The sequence below is a fragment of the Paramisgurnus dabryanus genome, chromosome 13 (genome assembly GCF_030506205.2).
Source record: "Paramisgurnus dabryanus chromosome 13, PD_genome_1.1, whole genome shotgun sequence".
In the NCBI taxonomy this organism is placed as follows: domain Eukaryota; kingdom Metazoa; phylum Chordata; class Actinopteri; order Cypriniformes; family Cobitidae; genus Paramisgurnus; species Paramisgurnus dabryanus.
The window spans coordinates 9,759,202-9,775,388 of record NC_133349.1 but is presented as its reverse complement, the minus strand read 5'-3'; the positions used below and the strand labels follow the sequence as shown (position 1 = coordinate 9,775,388).

General features: G+C 40.4%; 1 protein-coding gene across 1 annotated transcript in view; it reads right to left on the bottom strand.

Moving 5' to 3' along the window:
* stt3b (STT3 oligosaccharyltransferase complex catalytic subunit B) overlaps nt 1–16,187 on the bottom strand; it is a 57,153-nt gene that overhangs the window by 18,375 nt on the left and 22,591 nt on the right. Inside the window, exons 5-7 of the mRNA XM_065298555.2 lie at nt 13,659–13,758; nt 2,194–2,292; nt 1,920–2,066 (exon numbers count right to left, since the gene is read on the bottom strand). Of these exons, the coding sequence (XP_065154627.1) occupies nt 1,920–2,066; nt 2,194–2,292; nt 13,659–13,758 (346 nt within the window). The remainder of the gene's footprint in view (nt 1–1,919; nt 2,067–2,193; nt 2,293–13,658; nt 13,759–16,187) is intronic.

Here is a 16,187-nt window from a genome sequence, read left to right as displayed (position 1 = left end):
TACTGAGACTTTTGCAAAACAGAGGTGTATAAAAATGACAAACAAATTACTTTCGAGACACCGGAGACTTTCTAATTTGTGGTACTTTATGTCTAGAATGCTAAAACCGGATATTTTGCAGAAATGAGAGACAAAGTAAAAACAAAATACTCATTCCTTATCTTGCAGGTGGCTCTGATTTTGATTCAATATGGGAACTCAAAGTTCAGCTTAGACCAGTGGTTCTCAAACTAGGGGGCAGGCCCCCCTTGGTGGGTGCGAGATAGTGCCAGGGGGCCCCAACTTTTATAAAATACATTAATCGATCATAAATTGTGTGTAATTAAACCTAAAAAAACTACTACATTGTATAATTTTACGTTTTGTTTAATTTTCTTTGGGGGGTTGCGAAGGGATAGTGCATCTCAACACAAGGGCAGGGCTTCAGACTAACTTTCTTCACTAGGAGCACAGTGGCCCCCAACTGAAAATTTTAGGGGCGCAACCAGAAAATTTAGGGGCACACACCGTAAATCAACATGCTAACCAAATATTCACATTTCTACTAATTTCCACTGTATTACTAATAAATACTTGATGATAGATGCAGAAATTACAATGTGCTGTTTCAAATTCAGTGTCACATTTTATTGTGCACTTTTGGAAAAAAAGGTCAAATTTACTGGTTGCACATGTGCGACTGGATGTAAAATTCAGTGGCACACTCTCAAATTTTAGGGGCAAAATGCCACCATTTGGGGGCAGTCTGGAGCCCTGAATGGGATGACGAAAAGTTTGAGGAACCACTGGCTTAGACTAAGGGTGCTTCCACATCTGTAGTTTGGACCAAAACAAAAAATTATACATTGTAGCTTTTCACTGCAAACAGCGAAGCCGGCAAATTTCCGAGGATCTGCACCTCCTTGCAACTCCAGGTATGTCCGCGACCTGCCATTGTGCGTTCCAGAACCAATCCAAACCAGTGGGATGTGAGACTTATCCTACCTCCTACTAGGAGAAGTGCACTGGAATGCCTATCCAAGTGGAACCTCCTACTGGCGAACTCACGGGAGTTCGACCTACCCCGACCTCAGCAAAATTCAGTCGGTGGATAATGGCAGCGCCCATGGAGTCTCGCGTCGTGAGAGGTAAAGCTTCAACTAATAGGCTATGAACTGTACTGCTCTGCTTGTAGGGTTGTTTTAGACACTGTAAGTTCACCAAAACTTGTTTTTTATATTATGGCGTTATTATCTGTTAGCATGAAGATATGGTAAAAGTATACCCAGTTACCTTATATAACATTAAGTGATATGGAGCGCTTTTAAATAATAGCTCCAGAACACTTAGTGAAGATGTTTTAAACAAAGCGAGTGTCATTGTCCATGTTTTCTGTTTACGTTCCACTTCAATTGCCTGGAACGCTTTGAAGTAGGAGCTGGTACACTTCAGGAAGGATAAGTCCCGCTGGTTTGGATAGGCTCTGGAACGCAGCATAATATTGTTAATAGAAACTGTCAACAAACACTTCCTCATCCAATAATGCGCAGCGCAGCTGACTACGAAATCTGGTTTAGTCTAAAAACGCGCAGTACTTTTGCAGTTAGGTCTGTTCGATCTCGGATCGCGTTCTCACTACAAACAAACCGCTCGAGACTTGGTTTGAAAGTGTACCGAGACTACCTCTTCAAGGTCGTCTCGTCCGTTTGTTTGGTCCATTTTTGGTGCGCACCAGAGTTCAATTGCTGCATTCTCACCTGCCCAAACGAACAGCACCAAGTGAGCTATCGAACTCTGGTACGGTTCAACCAAACTAAATAAGGCAGGTGTGAAAGCACCCTAAGTCTAGACTGCTAATGATGATCTCACAATGACTGTGTCTCGTATTTAGGAAGCACAATGCTTTGTACAACAGTTGGCGCTACAGTAAATGCACTTACCTGTGTAAGTCAGGTAAATAACAGTGAGGAAAACCAGTCCTGCTGCCAGAGAGACTCCCAGAAAGAACAGCGTCTGAAACTCTTGCCTGGTCAGCCTGTCTTTCAGGTACTGCAGAAAGGCATAGGCCTGAAGCAATGCGAAAACACCTGAAAACAAACACGCAAACACATCATTAACCCATAAACTTCACACTGATCTGAGGTCAGGCATGTGATCGCTCTCATGGCTCTCATAAAGCAGCAAAAGTGAAGAACAAAGGGAAAACAGTCTAACCTGCAGCAGCCATGTGCTCGCTTGTCCTGATGGGCTGGAAGCCGACAAATGGGATCTGCATGGACAGCACCAGGCCCACTATATAAAAGGTACTGTAGGCTAAAAGAAAGAAAGAGATTTGGGGAGTGAATAACCATTACAATGAGGTATAAAGAAGAAAGTTACTTGAACATTTATAAATGTACACATAATGAAACCTCTGCCCTGGGTTTGTGCACTGCTAGTCATTTTTTGAAAATGCTATTTCGCAGCACAGCCAAGTAAAATAAAAGTTTTGGGAATAGGAAACAAATACAAGGTTTAAACTGCTATCCAAGTAAAAATGATATCAAACAGATTGTCTTTAGCTGTCACTATGGCGGTACCTTTAAAAAGTACACTTTTGTGCCTAAAGAGTTCATATTAGCACCTCAAAGGAACATGTGTGTACCAGAGATCGCATTTTAGTACCTCAAAGGTACACATTGGTACCAAAAGTACACAAATCTGTACCTGAATGGTACACATAGGACCCAGTGGCAGCCGGTGCCTTATTTTTTGAGTGTGCATGATGCAAAATTCGTCACAACATGTATGTAGCCCGTTGTGTGTGGTTCGTAATTTAAAAAAATGTGTACGTTGCGTCGAGTGAACCTGTGTGCATCACGTGTCTTGTCAAAATAAGTGCCTGCTGAAGACTCGTCTAAAGGGTTTATGGTAAAAGAGACACTCACGTTTGCCAGATACTCGCATAATCTCATGCATAATCAGAGTTTACTGTTATGGGATTGTCTTGTGTGTATTTTGTCTCTTTTATCATAAACTGTTTTGACGTGTGTGCAGCAGGCACTTATTTTGACAAAACACATGATGCACATGGTTCACATGACGCAACAAACACATATTTTGAAAACACGAGAAACACACACAACACTGCGAACACATTTGAATTTGCGCCCCTCGTAAAAGCAATCATGAGCCGTCAGTGATAGGACCTTTGTAAAGAGTACTGCCCCAGCTAGGTCCATTTTTTTGACTATTTTCAAAAGCCAAACGCAAAATATGGCTTCATGGCCAGTAAAACATATTATTACTTATCGCATATGCAACGTATAAAATTTTCTCATTTCCTTCATGTGTGAATAATTTTATAATTTGAGTTCTCTAAATCACAAGCCTCATTTGCGTTTTGGAATGAAGCCTATGACAATTTATCCAATTGCTTTGGATTACAGACTCTACTAACATACCCAGTATTCAGAGAGAGGCTTAGTGTTGTGATGCTGTGTATTTCATTGGAGTTAAAGGCTTAATTTACATTTGACAGCTTTGCTGGGAAACCGAGACCTAGTCAGGGAAAGATGTCCGTATACAGGATCCAATCTGGGTTAAAGACCCAATCTGTGTTTCTTAAAAACAGCCAAACAACTAATCCATAACTGGGGGTAACAGACATTCGTGCGCTGCAGCATTGTCACCTTTTGTTCATTTATATAGAAGATGAGAAAACAGAAAGTAATATGCCTAGCATTTAAATCTGGCCCTGTCTCAAATGGCCCACTTGTCATCTAATGGACTTCACTTATGCTTGTGTATGAAGTCTCAATTGCATTGTATGATTCACAACCATTGCGGCTACAATGAACTCTCGATGTGCCTGGCACTCTATGCGTCACCAAAGCGTACGCTTGGAGAGGGAATCCAAAGGGTGTAAAGAGTCTCTTGAGGACAAAAATAATCATACATATACTGTAAAAAAATCAATATGTGAATCAAACCTTAAAATCTATAGGCAAGATGTCTGCTTAACACAAGCTGTTATACTGGCTTGTTAAAATGTACTGCGTCAATGACAGTTTCACAAGCCAGACAGTCAATCATCCGCATAAAGTCTGGTGCACATCGTACCTTACTCTGTCCAAGAATCAGTCACCAAGACAGGAAAATGACACTTGGAAAAATGGTCTCGGTCTGGTTTTACATTTAGGGGTGAGTAAATGAGAAATCATTGTTACGATATTAAAAGTCAGATGTGCAACAAACGGGTAACCAAATCAAAAGCACAGCAGTCTCCTTGAAAGGTTATATTCATAGGAATATAACAGGCAAATTCAAAGGAAATGTGTGTTGACTATAAAATGAAGAGTGTCTGAAAAGTAATAAGTACAGACTATTTTGAAGACAAAAATCTTCAAAAGGGTGAAATAGAGGATCTTTATAATGCCATAGATCTTACTAAATCTTTCAAAAAACCTAGCAAACTTTGTCAAATCCAGAAATATGCATTCACTGAAGCAGCCTAATATTAAAAAACACTCCTCTAAAGTCACATCTCATGGCAAATTGAGTGTGCAATACACTATGATATCCAGCTTTGAACAACTGACATCTTTGCTCTTTATTCAAATATTTGATTAAAGATGCATTAAAAATTTTGTATGCATGTTGTATTGACTTGTCGAGTCCAAACTGAAGCAATTAAACATAAATTAATTAAAGGATAATTCCGGTATTTAACACTTTGAGTCTCATTTCTGGTTTGTTTTGGATGAACTACAGTGATGGACACAGAAATTTTGACAGTGGGTCGTGTCTTGAGATTTTGACTCGTTTAGAAGCGTCTCTTGACTGCTTCAGAATGGAAGTCAATGACCATGCACAAACATGTCATTAAAACAACACTTAACGTTCATTTTCAAAACTGTACTCCTCACCGAGTGGTGCGTGGTGTTCGTTGATGATTAAAAACAAATATATTGGCGCAATGTATGATTTCAATCCGTGTTATTTGATATAGTGGAACTATTTTTTCAGATACCTCACAACCGCGTATATACTTCCGCTCTATATTTGAGTCTGAAGCGTTAGCACACTCCCGACCACTTGATGGCGACAACCACTTTACCATACAAGTACGCTCGGTGTCTAGCGTATAGACAATCACAATCGAGCTCAACTTCAAACCTAAAGCTGGTCACTGAGCCATCAAATATGTAGGGCTGTTCCTAATAACATTTTTTGAGCTTCGAAGCTCTAGTAGAAATCAAATTGAATATTTGAAGCTTCGGAAGGAGGGGCTGAACATTTTTCTCTTTAATAAAGGCAGGAATCTCTCTGTGTGTGTCTGTCTACAGTTTTATTATGTGGCGGATGTGTTGCTGCGGACCTAAGGGAGTGTAGTGCCTTTTTTCGTGCAATATGGACATGCGACACGTTTAGAATTAATAAACTTTAAAAATACTACAGAACAGCGCAAGCCGGAAGCGGCGTGCCTGTCACGCGTCCTGCGTGAACAGCATTAGTGAAACAAAACACAAGAGCAATACTTTTAATAAGGTAGCCTAACATTTTTCTAACAAACAAACATTCCCGTATCAGAAATAAGCAGCACAGTAATTACTGAAAACGTAAAGGGTAGGCTATTTAAATAAAACAACGAAAATAAATGAACGTAGTTCAACAAACTGTAATAAAACGGTAGCATACTTTCAAAATCAAGTTTATTTATAACACTTACAATATCCAATATGTTTTTTTCATCAGCAGAACAATAAAGAAGATACTTTGTAGAAACCCCAGTGCTCCGTCATGCAAGTCAACCGATCCGCACACTTTAAGAGCTAAATCATATATATCCAATACAACAGTAATCCCCCATAACTCCGTGTGACATATTGAAGTCTTGTGAAGCAAATCAATCAGTTTTTGCAAGGAACCGAACGTTATTTACAACACTATAAGCATGAATGCCAAAGCAGGAAGCGCGCTTTCCGTTCGAGGCGATCTCTTCCACTGGTGGCGTTTGGTGGCTGTTGGCTATGGATGTTGGTCTCTCTGCGCCACCTATCGTGCGGGGGCGTGAAGCGCACTTCCTGCTTGGCAAAAGCTCTGCATTAACGCTGTAAAATATTTATATATATATTCGAATCTCAAAACTGAAAATCGAATGTCAACCCACGTAACGAATATTTGAATATTCTGGTCCAGCCCTACAAATATGGGAAAAATTTATTCTGAGAGAAACCGAGCGAAAAAACTACAACCACATATAAACAGACCCTTTTCTGTTTCCCGGCGGCGGAGTGATATATCAGCGAGCAATGAGTCTTCCAAGAAAAGTCAATGGAATTTTACAAAATGCCAAATAAAACACGACAGAAACTGTATTTCGCTACACAACTTGTTTTTAATCACCAACGAACACCACGCACCACTCGGTGAGTAGCACAGTTTTGAAAATGAATGTTAAGTGTTGTTTTAATGACATGTTTGTGCATGGTCATTGACTTCCATTCTAAAGCAGTCATGAGATGCTTCTAAATGAGTCAAAAACTCAAGACACGACCCATTGTCAAAATTTCTGTGTCCATCACTGTAGTTCATCCAAAACAAACCTGAAATGAGACTCAAAGTGTTAAATACCGGAATTATCCTTTAAATGTTTTTACCTCTAATGGGAATAGCTGCGTAATGAAGTGAAACTAAAGGGTTAATAAACACAAACTAAAACAGATGTTGTTGTAGAATGTCTGGCGAACGATGACAGTTAGCGAAAAAAAAATTGTAAAAACTGATTATTTCCCACTATTAATTACGTTATCTTAAAGCAGACATATCATGCTTTTAAATCTGTCCTTTTTACATATAAATCATCTATTTGTGGTCTATGTAAAGCGAAACTGCAATGCTTGGGTCTGAATTCCTCATTATTATAGCCCCACAGGCCCCCTTTCTACCCCTTTTCTGATGTGCATCTGAGAGCAACTCGTTTTGGTGCTGTCTTTTTAAATGCACGTCATACCCTGCCCCCTCTCCAGGTTGCAGAGGTGACACTCGGTTAAACTCCACCCCGTTCGGCCATTTTTGTAGTTTTATAGCAGAGATACGATTATCTAGCTGCACAGAAACTTTTTATTTACTCGTTATTCACAAAATGTCAACAACGGAAGACTTGTCCATCCAGCCTTATATGTTCGCGCCAGAGTCGGAAACGGACTGAGAGGAAAATGAAGACGACGAACCTGCAGAACAACGTCTTCATATTGAGGTATCGCAATGGTGTGAGGCTGCAGCCTCCGGAGGTCGCATATCTAGGCTGCATGCGTCATCAAGACGGTCTTATTTCAGAATATTAACAATTATAAAGTTTACTATTATTCTTAGTTAATCGTAAGTTGTTGTAATATGCTCATGACTTGCAAATGTAATGCTCAGTTAACTTAAACCAGGCTTGATGCCCAAAAGCGATCTCCGCAGGCTGCAGCCTTCGGAGTGAGAAACAGCACTGCTAAACCATGACCACCGTGTACTTTACTTTTTTACTTTAAGTTATAAACTGCTTACCGAAGTGCTCTGCTCGTCGTCTCCAAAGAAAGAAGTAATTGACCCCTCAATCAGACGAAGTCTATCGGTAAATCCTTCTTTATACTGGCGGAGATTGGTGAAGTAGTTATCCTTAAAGTGCCTCGGGCACACAAAAATGACTTTATCCACAGATGTGAGTACATTTCTTACGCTCTCGTAACTTCTGCATCCTTGAGCTTGGACTACAATATCGCAGCGAGAAATATAAAATGGCGGATTGCTCGTAGTGTTGGGCTGGAAGTCGATGTCCTTATTTAGCAGTTCCGCTGCAAATACTGTGACGTAATTGTTCAAAAAACGTAATAGATAATAGAAAAATCAGAACCGGTTGGAAAATATGACCAAAACAGAATATAAAGATATCAACAAAGCACCTGAAGAGACTAATTTCAACTTTTATGTACTTATAAACACTACAAATATACAACAAAATGCATTTAAGAGCCAAGAAAGTGGATTTAGCATGATATGTCTCCTTTAAAGGAGTGTAACTACTGTAGCATGTAAATAATGCACATAACGTGAGCAAGAGCGCTCAACAATTAAATCGAATCAACAGGCACTTGAAACCTAGCTAGCAGGTTGCTCAAACAAAATCACCAGCTAACTTACTTAAAATTAGCAAGAACTATACTGCCCTACAAAGGCTAATGCTGAGTTTACACCAACCGCGTTTCGAGCGTCAAAATCGCGTCTGCCGCGTGTGGTTTGCCGCTTGAACAATTTGGATACATTCGCGCGTGTAGAGCAGAGTAGAGTAGACGTGCGGAAAAGCAAGCATTTGACGTGCGTCAGAGGCAAACTCCGCTTCTTGTGGGAGGGGCAAGTGCTATGTGGTTGTCTGTTTGCAAAATGACTAATGTTGATTGTGCATTTATGGAGAGAGTTACCAGTTTGTATTTGGTAACCTTACTATAGGGGGAAAATAAATGGTGCGGGTCGATAAACGTCACGTGACTCAAAAGTGAAGTGTGTATTACAATTACCAGGTTGCCCAATGTCCTCACTGACACTCTTCCCAGCGAGGTCCTTTTTATTCCTGTCTCCTCTATAGAAATAAGAACTTGTGTCGTATAGCTCCGGGTGACTGCTTATGGACAATATCAAGCGTTGGTTGAAAGAGTGACTCCGGGTGGGGCTGCCACCACAGCAGCAAGCAGGCTCCTGATTGGTTAACGCGGCGTGAAATTCCGCCAAAGTTAAAATTTTTCAACTTATGCGTCAGCCGCAAATTCGTGTCTTCCGCGCCGCGGGACCTCCTGACACGCGTCAACGCGTCTTCACATTGACTTAACATTGAAATCACTCACGCTTCACGCCTCTACCGCGGTTGGTGTAAATGCAGCATTAGTGCAGTAACTACGCAAACACTGAAACCGAGAAAAATGCCCTTAAAGTTTGTAACACCAGCCAGTTAAACATGTTACTGCAATTTTGGCACACACGTTTCTCTTAAAGGGGGCGTGTGTGTGAACCAGGAGACTTTGTCACATGACACAACAGTTCTAACAAAGCCTATTTCAACCCTTATCTCAATGTGTGGCCGAAATGAAATAAAAGCATTTAAAAACTTCAATGTAAAATCTATTAAATCGGCAATAATCGCAATAACAATATCAAGGTTAGTAATCCGCAATTATGATTTTTGTCACAACCGTGCAGCATAATACTGTACAAATGTCCCCCAGACATCACTTTTGGCCACTATTGTATATCAGACAGCTGTGACCCATCTGTGGGCACGCCGTCTGAATCCGAGACCAGGTCAGAGAAATGGCTTCCAATATTTCACCTGGTGAAACAGACACTATAGTTTATTATCTGTCCTTTCACATTAGCGAAAATCTTCCCAATAAAAATAAAATAGAAGGAAGACACTAATGCAGTCATTCCTAGAATGATGAGAGCCAGAACAATCTGTCACCCGTGTGACACTTGAGTGACAGCTCATTGAAGCGGACCCCTGTCTGAGAGACAGGTGCCGACAGCCCGCCAGACGAGAAGTCCAAAACACACTGCTGTTTAAATGTGTGCCTATGTCTGGAGGAGACAGAGATACAGCTGTGCAGAAGAGGAAGCAAATGATGGAAAACCAAGACCGGCCACTTGTGACGGAGTGAGTCGATCAACTGTACAAGCTGTCAGGTTTTCAGAGGCATCAATTAAGGCCAAACAGGACTATCTTCAGTCTTAAACAGATGGTCTTATGTCACAATAACAATTCCTCTTCTGATGACAGCCTGTTTTTCATAAAAGCTTTCAAAAGAAGAGAGGGAGCAATGAGATCTGAATGTTGCGTACACAACAAACGCGAACCATCGCGTTCCTCGCTCTAGAATACTCGAGGGATTTAACTTCGTGTCATGCAAATTTTTGAGTAGCATTTTTGAACTTGCGCGAAGATGCATTTAAGGAAAATGGCACACGTTTTTGAGGCAATCGTGCCACCCAAATCACCGCATTTGCCCGGGGCGAGTTCGCATATATTCGCACCTTTGCATTGATTTGTGTCAATGTAATCTACTTGCAAATCTTGAACTCACTTTTGTATGTATACGCCCCAAAAAGTTCAAAAGGGTTGATTGAAACAGTCTGAGAGCAATGATTCAGTAAAGGGACCTAAGGGTGTACTCACATTTTGTGAACCGTATCGTATCAGGAGTACGTTTGACCACAAAGTACGGTTCGCTGGGCTAGTGTGATTTGGCAGAGGTTGTCTCGGGCACAGTTCGCTTTGATTCAGGGGCGGGGCACGCATTCTGATATGTGCAGCACAAAAACACTGCAAATGTCACTGCACTGCATTTGACCTCATGTACTCTACGGACAGATCAGTTTATGACATTAAATAACCACGAGAAAGATTTAGAAGCATATACGCAGCGTCCGGCTCTCCAATCACTTTAATGCCTCATACACTAATCGATCTGTGCAGCAAGCATGATTTCAAACACACCAAACAGCCATGAACTCATAATTAATTGAGTCAAGCTCCATCGCACATATCTTTCAGCTTTCTTCAAAACAATTGCATCTTTTAATGACGCAAGCATACTTGGGTACTGATCATAAAGTGTAGTGCGAGTGCAGATGAGAAGGGGAGTGGGGACAATCATACTCGGGCACAGTTCGGTTAAGTATAATGGTAACACTTTTCAATAAGGTTCATTAATTACCATTAGTTAACTACATTAGTTAACATGAACTAATAATGAGCTGCACTTATCAGTCCCTCCAGAAAAATGCAATTATGCGCTCGCATGACTCAACGCATAATCAGCCAAAGTCCGCATATTTATGCAGGGGTGGCATTTTTTTCAAATACGCCAAACTTTCGCACAAAAATTGCAGATTTCCGTGCGCAACATATGCAGGGCTTGCACGATTTCAACATCTTAGCAGAAAGTTGAAAAAATTTGCATTTACGTCACACAAGTGCATCCATGTCCCCTGTTGCCATGGGAACATTATGAAGTGATGTGATTATGTGACGTGAACATCATTGAAAAGTTGCAAAAGCTGAAAACAGTTTTTGCAAGTTCCCGCAATTTTTTCAATTTCCTCATATTCCATCTCATTTTTTAATAAATGAGATTGAGGATTTTTGGCCGTAACAATCACAAAAGATCTAACTTTTCTGGAAGGACTGACTTATACAGCATTTATTAATCTTTGTTAAAGGATAATTCCGGTATTTAACACTTTGAGTCTCATTTCTGGTTTGTTTTGGATAAACTACAGTGATGGACACTGACATTTTGACAATGGGTCGTGTCTTGAGTTTTTGACTCATTTAGAAGCTTCTCTTGACTGCTTCAGAATGGAAGTCAATGACCACGCACAAACATGTTATTAAAACAACACTTAACGTTCATTTTCAAAACTGTACTACTCACCGAGTGGTTCGTGGTGTTCGTTGATGATTAAAAACAAATATATTTGCGCTATATTTGAGTCTGAAGCGTTAGCACACTCCCGACCACTTGATGGCGACAACCACTTTGCCATACAAGTACGCTCGGTGTCTAGTGTATAGACAGTCACAATCGAGCTCAACTTCAAACCTAAAGCTGGTCACTGAGCCATCAAATATGGGAAAAATTTCTTCTGAGAGAAACCGAGCGAAAAAACTACAACCACATGTAAACAGACCCTAATCTGTTTCCCGGCGGCGGAGTGATATATCAGCGAGCAATCTCTTCCAAGAGAAGTCTTCCAAGAGAAGTCAATGGAATTTTACAAAATGCCAAATAAAACGCGACAGAAACTGTATTTCGCTACATAACTTGTTTTAGTTTTGAAAATGAACGTTAAGTGTTGTTTTAATGACATGTTTGTGCATGGCCATTGACTTCCATTCTGAAGCAGTCAAGAGACGCTTCTAAACGAGTCAAAAAGTCAAGACACGACCCATTGTCAAAATTTCTGTGTCCATCACTGTAGTTCATCCAAAACAAACCAGAAATGAGACTCAAAGTGTTAAATACCGGAATTATCCTTTAATGTTAATTTCGACAATTCCTAATAGTTTATTAAAATCTTGTTAACGTTAGTTAATAACAAACAATTTAAAGCTTTATTTCTATTAACTAACATTAACAAAGATGTATAAATACTGTAACAAATGTACTGCTCATGGTTTGTTCATGTTAGTAAATACATTAACTAATATTAACTAATGAACCTTATTGTAAAGCGTTACCAGTATAATGTTGGTACAACACAAGTAAAATTTGACTACTTCGATTAAGTCTGGTCCACTTCTTATGTTGTCCAAGAACCACCGTATTTCTTTTACATAACATTTATAAATGGATAAATCAAAATGTAACAATTTCAAACTGCTAAGCAATATCAGTAGCTTATTCAAACAACCATGCGGTAGTCTCTATAAACATCTGCGAAATTAGTGTTTGGACTTTGATCCAAATTTATGCCACGAAATAAGAAGTACAGACAGCTTCACAGATAGAAATACACAAGTTCTTCTTGTGAATGCTAGCTTGCATGGTACCAAGTGCTTCAAACTACACTTGAATATCTTGATGTTTGAATCTGAACCAAGTGAATAGCTCTATGCCAAAAATACGCCTTGTGGTAACCCTGTACTTTGTGAATGTGATTCGGTTACCTAACAGGATGTTAAAAACCTGTGCACTCTTATTATGTGCTATACACATCCGATAGTCCATGAATGGACTGTTGGTCGTCTATGGGAATGGTGTATAACACTAAAAGTCACAATGACAAACCACCATCCTAAAAAGAGGCACTAATGTTAGTATACAGATCCCATTGGATTTCCACTGACTGATGTCTGCTGTATAGCCCCTAGTACCAGACAACACAGTCCTACTTAAATTTAATCAACACAGTCTATTAGGAGAGGTGTTACTGATGCTCCGTATGAAGTCGAAACATCCCAACTGTACAGTAGGACCTGCGGCAAGTGCAAGAACTTTCCAGAACGAGGACAGTTTGTGCTAACACCCAGCATCCATCAGTGCGCACATTTTGCAAGGAAGGGAGGAGCTAATAAAGATTTAAATAGAATGAGCACAATGGCACAAGGCCCTGCTCTTTTATCAAAGAGCTCGCTTAGGGGCCCTGCCAAAACACTGCACCTTCAATTATTCATTTACCTAAAAATGGCACAATACGTCAAAGACCAGACAGATTCCTTAAAAGACTCTTTGCTCTTAAAAGAAACATTTTCAGAGGTGGAAAGGTTGTAATTCGTCCTAAAAAGAAACCTAATAGAAGCACTTAACATGTAAGATGTGGATTATATGCATTATCAGACGGTCGTGCTTGCATGATTGGCGGTAAAAGGCGAGATGGAAGTGGGCGTAAAAAATGTGTCATTAATCATCGATGTCTTTGAACGCAGTTGTCAATGTGGAGAGAGAGAAAGACACAGCTGAGCACTTGGCGGTCACGAACCCCAAATGCACGTGTGAATGCGCGTTAAACTGAAAAGGCGAGTGGGGAAAAAGCACGTTTACACTTCGTTACTGTACAAGAGGAACCAGACTACGGTGGGCGAGTGTGGGTGATGTGTAATGTGTGTATTACATGCACCCGACACCTTTACAAGTGTACACACAACACAGGTGACTCACCGATGTACAGCCTCCTGCTGAAACGCTGCATAAGGAGAAGCGCAAACACGTGGAGGGGAATCAGGTTGATGATGAAGACGTAGCCTCCCCATGCAGACACCTGCAATGCACAAACATACAGACATTAAAACTAACGTATACTCTCATTTTAAAAAAAATCTACAGAATAAACGTAATATATAACTTTAAATACTTACACTCACCAAAAGGATTATTAGGAACACCTGTTCAATTTCTCATTAATGCAATTATCTAATCAACCAATTACATGGCAGTTGCTTCAATGCATTTAGGGGTGTAGTCCTGATCAAGACAATCTCATGAACTCCAAACTGAAACTTGAATGTCAGCAATTTTGAGCGTGGCTTGGTTGTTGGTGCCAGACGGGCCGGTCTGAGTATTTCACAATCTGCTCAGTTACTGGAATTTTCACTCACAACCATTTCTAGGGTTTACAAAGAATGGTGTGAAAAGGTAAAAACATCCAGTATGCGGCAGTCCTGTGGCCGAAAATACCTTTGTTGATGCTAGAGGTCAGAGGAGAATGGGCCGACTGATTCAAGCTGATAGAAGATCATCTTTGACTGAAATAACCACTCGTTACAACCGAGGTATGCAGCAAAGCATTTGTGAAGCCACAACACTCACAACCTTGAGGCGGATGGGCTACAACAGCAGAAGACCCCACCGGGTACCACTCATCTTCACTACAAATAGGAAAGAGGCTAGAATTTGCACGAGCTCACCAAAATTGGACAGTTAAAGATTAGAAAAATGCTGCCTGGTCTGATGAGTCTCGATTTTTGTTGAGACATTTAGATAGTAGGGTCAGAATTTGGTGTAAACGGAATGAGAACATGAATCCATTATGCCTTGTTAACACTGTGCAGGCTTGGTGGTGGTGGTGTAACGGTGTGGGGGATGTTTTCTTGGCACAATTAAGGCCCCTTAGTGCCAATTTGGCATCATTTAAGTGCCACAGACTACCTGAGCATTGTTTCTGACCATGTCCATCCCTTTATGACCACCATGTACCCATCCTCTGATGTCTGCTTCTAGCAGGATAATGCACCATGTCACAAAGCTCAAATCATTTCAAATTGGTTTCTTGAACATGACAATGAGTTCACTGTACTAAAATGCCCCCCACAGTCACCAGATCTCAACCCAATAGAGCATCTTTGGGATGTGGTGGAACGGGAGCTTCGTGCCTTGGATGTGCATCCCACAAATCTCCATCAACTGCAAGATGCTATCCTATCAATATGGGCCAACATTTCTAAAGAATGCTTTCAGCATCTTGTTGAATCAATGCCACGTAGCATTAAGGCAGTTCTGAAGGTGAAAGGGGGTCGAACACAGTATTAGTATGGTGTTCCTAATAATCCTTTAGGTGAGTGTATATGCTAGACAGCAATAATCCGTACCACCTCATACTAGTACAATCTGCTTTGGTAACAGTTTTATAGTTTTCCGATAATCGTATATTTTTACTATTTACATAGTACAAATTCATACAAAATGGCTGCCTCACAAAAGAGTTGGAGGTTAAGGAGGGCGTCCCATATTCAAGACATCCTCTTTGAACTTGTGTCCCTAAGTGGCTGTGTCGAACTGTACTGGACCCAACAGTCTCAACGGAGCAGATGGCTCAGATTGCATTGATGACATTTATGTTTATAAACACATTAGAAAAGAAGACTGGCTGGGCAGGGCCAGAGGCTTCCATTATTAATGAGCGCTGCCTTCCTCCAGAGGGTGAATCTCAAGTTTTAGAAATGGCCAAGATTCATAAGCAACTGGCACTCGGCCCCCACTAGGGCCTTGTGATGGATGGTGTTGTTTGCTTATTCACTTATTTTGCATATTGCATTAACGGGTAGAGAAAGATATGCATCCTGTACTCGAACACCCAAGTTGTATATGGCGTGCACTTTTAAGGGGCCAAGCTTCTATTGTGTTTGCGCTTGGTGGTTTTGATTTCCTCCTGGCTAGATTTGTGCATTTTTGTATTTTTTTTTCTTTCGACTTTTCATTCCATTGCCCTCCGGTTGTCTCAAAGCTGTTGTGGTATTTGAAATATCTGTTGTACAATTATTTTAGCCATATCAAACCTGTATGAGTGTTGGTCTAATCTTCACCAAAAATGGCACAGATAACGTAGTATAAGTCGCTTACAGGATTTGGGATGAATTGATATTGCTTAGCAATGAGTCAATCATTAAATCTGCAGATTCTTTCAAATATTAAGGATTTATATTAAGCCAGGATCAGGCCTAAGTTAAATGAGCAAATTTAAGCTGGAAGTATAGTGAAGTTTTAATGCATACTTATGTCGAACGCACAATTTTCCAAAGCATACTTCATTTGGCTTGAACATAGGCGTTTGGTGATGTCATGAGTTTAGTTTATGCAGTTTTTCATTAACTACCTTTGTGAACAGACGTCCCCAAGGGGTTGCCACCTTGTTGATCAACTAATTACTCCAAGAAATTTAAATGCTTGTGGTTTTCCCTCATTTACCCATAA